Source organism: Petromyzon marinus, chromosome 7, assembly GCF_048934315.1.
Source record: "Petromyzon marinus isolate PM22_M1 ecotype Great Lakes invasive population chromosome 7, UKy_Petmar_22M1.pri1.0, whole genome shotgun sequence".
In the NCBI taxonomy this organism is placed as follows: Eukaryota; Metazoa; Chordata; class Hyperoartia; order Petromyzontiformes; family Petromyzontidae; genus Petromyzon; species Petromyzon marinus.
The window spans coordinates 12,944,529-12,950,528 of NC_133673.1; the positions used below are offsets into that span (position 1 = coordinate 12,944,529).

The 6,000-nt window shown below is 48.3% G+C and overlaps 1 protein-coding gene across 3 annotated transcripts in view; it reads right to left on the reverse strand.

Annotated features, from left to right (window-relative positions):
• The window catches only part of RFX4 (regulatory factor X4), an 86,539-nt gene extending 80,822 nt beyond the window's left edge, over positions 1–5,717 (reverse strand). For 2 of the 3 annotated variants that reach the window (XM_032949201.2, XM_076065413.1), the window contains exon 1: positions 4,271–5,717. In XM_032949201.2, the coding sequence (XP_032805092.1) occupies positions 4,271–4,310 (40 nt within the window). In that variant the 5' untranslated portion in view covers positions 4,311–5,717. The remainder of the gene's footprint in view (positions 1–4,270) is intronic. The other variant, XM_076065414.1, reaches the window with a different exon arrangement.
• Between the last annotated feature and the right edge of the window lie 283 nt (positions 5,718–6,000).

The following is a 6,000-nucleotide window of genomic DNA, read 5'->3' on the forward strand; positions in this document are numbered from 1 at the left end:
GGCTCACGGCCAACACCGGTGACGATTGTTTGCACCGGTCCTGGGCCTCCCTTAGGTAGACTCACCCTAAAATTAGTACCTGGTGCGGTGTGTAGTAAACATCGCCACTGGGGGAGACAAAGGCGGCCGGGCATGGTGTTGGCTACCAACCCCCTCGTGTTGCCGTGTCGGCCTTCATAGGTGCTCGCTAACAGCACTTGCCCCAACAGTCTGTAAGGTTTATAGAGCACCACGTAACCATCAATATAATACCTTTTAAAAAACACGATGTACAGCCCCTTCTTAGTGCTTGCATATCATGCTGCTTTGCTTGTGGGGGGCTGTTCTACCACACTTCAAAATCCGAATGTCTATGTATTGCTGGAGGGGGAATCCGATGAGCTATAAAGCGTTTTTGTCCTCACATGTCCAGTAGGGGCACGGGGCCAGTGCAGGTTGTTGGCCGGTGAACGGAACAACTTAGAATGTGTACAATATGAGATCGCAGTTAATTTAGATTCCCTTAAACATTGGGACATTTACAGACCAGTGAACGCAAGCATACGACCACACACAGTGAGATCGATCCTAAACCTTAAAAGTCACGGGACACAAAGTGTAGGATCTTCTTAGTGGACCTCGAGACAATGGTATGCAAGTACGTTGCTTAAGTCAATTGTTCAAAACATCGAATCTCGTGTGCTCCCTTCATTCGGATGGGTTTCCTGCAGCTACTCCGGTTATACAAACACACACACATATATAACAATACTGCCAAACCTTTCGTGAGCTGGACCCACTTGCAAACGAATCTTGAGTCTCGCTAAGACAATCAAATCTGAATACATTAATTGATTAATTATAATTAAACAAAAACTATCAAAGCTGCGATGGAAAACGATCAAGAGTTTGATCGTGAGATGGAAAATGTATTACAAATGTAATGATTTACTCGACAGGACTTTCTGGAATTATACACGCGGCCGACTCTCCTTACGCTGTGAGACTCCGAAAATAAATCAATTGTTGCACAGTACTATTGTTCATATGTGCTCGTGCACCAATACCAAGCACATTTCAACATATTCGTCAATAACACCGTGGCCTTATAATTATCAGCTGACGATTCGGGCAACGAACCATCTTCATGGCACATATACCGACAGCCGGCTCCACCCGCTCGCTACCCACGGGTGATAAGGTTACTCGAATAAAAATAGATTGCTGTAATTGTGTTGTCCTGTGGATTCGGCACGATTGGAAACTTCCAGGTACAGACTTGCTTTGGTTTAGGCGCATATATATGTAAAAAAAAGCACATTATATTTGTTCCAAAATTGTAGAGGCCAACATTTTTTGGAAGTTTAAATGATAATTTTTCAATTTTTGGATATTTCTCGTTGTAGTCACAGACTGTTGTGTGTGTGTTAATGTTATCTTTCCCAGCACCTCCGATTAGAACGGTTGGATACGTACGGTGTGAAAGAAGTTCACGCATATAAACGGTGCCGGGTGTAAGTGTCTTATTCCTGTTAGAAGACTACCCGAGAATTCACACCACTCAGTTCACTCACTCGTGACTCACTGTTTGTGTTTAGATCTGTTTCATGCACAAAGACACTGATACCCATCGATGCCTGTGTGTACGTTGAACTTATTTTGCACCGTACATAGCCAACCATGCTAATGTAACCCCGTGGTTTCAGGGGCTTCAATCGTCTCCAGGAGGTGAATTACTCGGTTCACTGATGGTGGATGTCGTATGGTTGCAAATGTTTAGTGCCAGACTTATCGCAACGCAGAACTTCATGTTTGGCGCGCCAGAGCCTGATTATTTAGGTTTTAGATAGTTTCTGCTGTACGTATTTACCGAACTACGTGTCAAGTTTCCAATCATTCTAGAACATCGTTATAGTTCACGTCAGGTACCATCATCACTATGTATCAGGCGTGTCTAGCCCACCTTGAACATCGTTATAGTTCACGTCAGGTACCATCATCACTATGTATCAGGCGTGTCTAGCCCATCTTGAACATCGTTATAGTTCACATCAGTTACCATCATCACTATGTATCAGACGTGTCTCGCCCATCTTGAACATCGTTATAGCTCACGTCAGGTACCGTCATCACTATGTATCAGATGTGTCTAGCCCACCTTGAACATCGTTATAGTTCACGTCAGGTACCATCATCACTATGTATCAGATGTGTCTAGCCCACCTTGAACATCGTTATAGTTCACGTCAGGTACCATCATCACTATGTATCAGATGTGTCTAGCCCACCTTGAACATCGTTATAGTTCACATCAGGTACCATCATCACTATGTATCAGATGTGTCTAGCCCACCTTGAACATCGTTATAGTTCACATCGGTCCGGATCATCTCGAAATGAAAAACAGCAAAGGGGAATCATTCCGCCTATCACCCGAAGCAGATCGAGTTTAAATAGCGTTTAAATGACGTTCATATAACGTTAAATAACGTTTAAATAACGTTTAAGTAACTTTTAAATAACGTTTAAATAACGTCTCTCCGTCTCGCTGATCCCTCGTCCTGGTTACATTTTGTAAAATAAAAATAAACCTTACCTATAAATGTAAACAGGGTATTAATGAATCACGTTTGTTTTAATATACTGAACTGAGCAATGCCTTATGAAATCACATATGCACGTACAATATATGTGCGCGCAGCGTTTGGCTTCAAATTTTACGTTTCGGGCAACGACCCTTTTCCAGGGCATTAAATAAGGAGCGATAGGACTGTGGTTGAGTTTTCTCCCCCGACTACGAATTGACTTTCCATGTTCCTGGCAGACGGGGCCGCCATTCCAAGGGCTCGGTCGAGCGAGCATGCGAAGCCTCTGAAAAGTCAAAGATGTACGTGCACTTTGCGACAAAGTGATTTGTTAAACGAAGGGCAGTGTAGATATTCGTCTTAGTGTGTGGAGAAGATTGTTTTAGTGTTGTCGGAATTTAGATAGAAGGGGGCGGGGGGGGGGAAGACACACACCGTGTGAGTGAACGGATGCATCGTGTTTAAACTTGAGAGCTATTCACACGATCATATACGAATGCATGCACAGATACATGTGTATGCATTGTAACGTCAACAAGCTGTAGGGGTAAGTGCTGTAATCGAGCACCTATTAAGGTGTGCCACGCACACCGCACCAGGTAGGTTTTCTCATGTAAGACTGAGTAGACACAGGTGTGAGTGGAATTGAACTCGGGTCGCCAGGTTCGGAGCGTAGTGCGCTAACCGCTACACTACCGTTCCCTGCTTATATATATACACACACACACAAATACGCATACTGTACACGCTGATACAAACACATACGCACATACTTCCAACTAATTTGCAAAACGTCTTATGGTACTGATGCATAAAGTAAAACCATATATACATAGAGATGTATAATAATGATACTGTATATATACAATGACTCCCCCCCCCCCTTGTATAGCCTAAACAGACTGTTGGGGCAAGTGCTGTTAGCGAGCACCTATGAAGCCCAGAACGGCACACGAGGGGGTGGGTGGCCAGTACCACGCCCGGCCGCCTTTGTCTCCCCAGTGGCGATGTTTTTACGCACAGGACTAGGTACTCATTTGAGACTGAGTCGACCTAGGGGAGGCCCAAGCCGGCTCAGATAATCGTCACTGGGTGTTGGCCGTGAGCGGGAATCGAACTCGGCTCGCCAGGCTCATAGCGCAGCGCCCTAACCGCTACACTACCGCTCCCCGCAATAAAACGCACACACACGCGTCTTACGCACATCTAATAAAGTTACGAATACTTTCCATCTCATCTCCAACCGCGTCCCGACACTGATCTATAGAGTAAAACAAATGACGCTGATGATGACGACGATGAAGATGACAATGGCTATTGATGATAGCAAAGTTGAAACCAGTTATTATTATTACTATTATTATGCCAACGCGAACTCTAACGATGCTGAAGATGTAAATCACATCATCGTCAGCGGCATCATCAACTTTTCACTGAACGATGCAACCAGCGCGCGCCCCACTCTAAAACTCGATTCGAGGTTGGCTGGAGACAAACTCAGCTGGACGCAACTCGACTCGACTCGAAGTCAACTCCTGAAACTCGACGCAACGCAACTCAACTCTCCCGACTCACTCAAACCTCGGCGCAACAACAACAACAAAATATCAATTCGGGCTCAAACTCCGCGGCGACTCGAGAGGCGACTCAACGCGACCGCGGGGTGAAGGACAACGCCGAAAGTTGCCCGCGGCTTCGATAACCACCTGTTGAGTCCATGTCCGCGTCCAGGAGACTGCAGTGCATGCTCGCAGCCGCGGCTCCCGGCCCTCCCGCCACGGCCCCCCAACTCCGGACGCCCCCCCCTCCGTCGCCAGAGGCAGAAGGGAACAAAAATCCTGGACGGCAGCAGAAGCCTGGCTGAGGTTGGCGTGAACAAATAAGCTGGTGGATAGATGCGCCGTTGGGAGAGGTGGCCGCGCGCCTTTGGTAGATCACGTCGAAAGATTTCTGAATCGATGGGGTTGGTGGTGGAGATAATTTGCTTGAAACGCTGGACGTATGGGACGGCCCGCTTGCTTGCTTGCTTGAGAGATGGCTGGATGGGTTTGGTAGAACGATCGCTGGATGGGCTGGATGGGTCGGTAGGACGGTGGCTGGATAAGGTCGCGGGAGATTTGTTGCCAAGTTTACAGGAGAAATGGCCGGGGTTGGTTGGGGAGCACGATGGCTGGATCGATGGAGACGTTCGTTTGCTCTTTTGGGCGATCTTGTTTTGGTTGGTAAAACGACGCTGGACGGATTGCGGCCGACGTGGCTGGATTGGTCAATAAGCGATTGATTGATTTCTGGAGCGAGAGAGAAGAAAAGCTGGAATGGTAGAGAATTGGCTGGATTTGTCGAAAAGTTTGTGGCTGGACCGGATTTGCCTTTGAACGGCTGGACTTGTTTGATTTTTTTGTTTTACCATCCAGTCCGTTGCATTTCCCGAGATGGCCAATGGCTTTGTTTCTGTTGTCGTTTGCAGGACTTGCACGGAGCGACGCGCCGTAAGGGTTCTGAACCAACTAATTTTGCTTGAGTGGCCACCCCCCCCCAAAAAAAATATTTCCACCGCCCCCCCTCGCCCGCGCCCCCTATATCCCCAGAACTACTGGGAAGCTGCGTCGATTTCTGCCTCCTTCTCTCGTTAATTTATTCGCGGTTGCGGAAAAAAAATATATTTCCCCCGGTTGAAATTTTCTCTTCTGGGTGAAACAGCAGCAGCAGGAGCAGCAGCAGCAGTAGCAGCAGTAGGGGAGCTGGACGAGATCTTGCTCACAACAAGCGGAGGCGTGCACTCATTTTTCGCCGACGCGACAGACGGCGACAGCTACCGACAACGCAGCGCTGCCGCTTTCGACGGCCGTGTCAACGATGGCAATGGCTGCAGAGGTTGCACTCACGGCAATTGTGCGATAGCAGCTGAGACGGTCGTAGCAGCAGCAGTAGTAGTCGTAGTCGTCGTCGTGGTGGTAATAATTTGCGGAAACAATAATAGTCGCAATAAATTAGACTGGCTCGAGAAGCAAAACAAGAAAAAATGCGGCGCCCAAGTGAGTGCTCCTCGGGGCTCTTATAAGAAGTTCCCTGCGGTTAGACAGAGGAGTTTTTAAGATTGAGTCCGGGATTCGCTGGGGTGTGCGTGGGGGTTTGTGTGTGAACCTCTCTCTCTCTCTCTCCCTCTCGTTTTCCCTCTCTCCCCCCCCCCCCATTTCTCTTCCCTTCTCCCGATGTTGCCCCCCACCCCTCAACAACCACCACAACCACCACCCCCCAACCACTCACCCCCCCATCCCTCTACACCACCAACCAACCCCCAACCACTCACCCCCCCCCCCCCATCCCTCTACACCACCAACCAACCCCCAACCACCCCCCCCCCCATCCCTCTACACCACCAACCAACCCCCCAAACCATCCCCCCCTCCCCATCCTTCTACACCCCCCCCCCCCA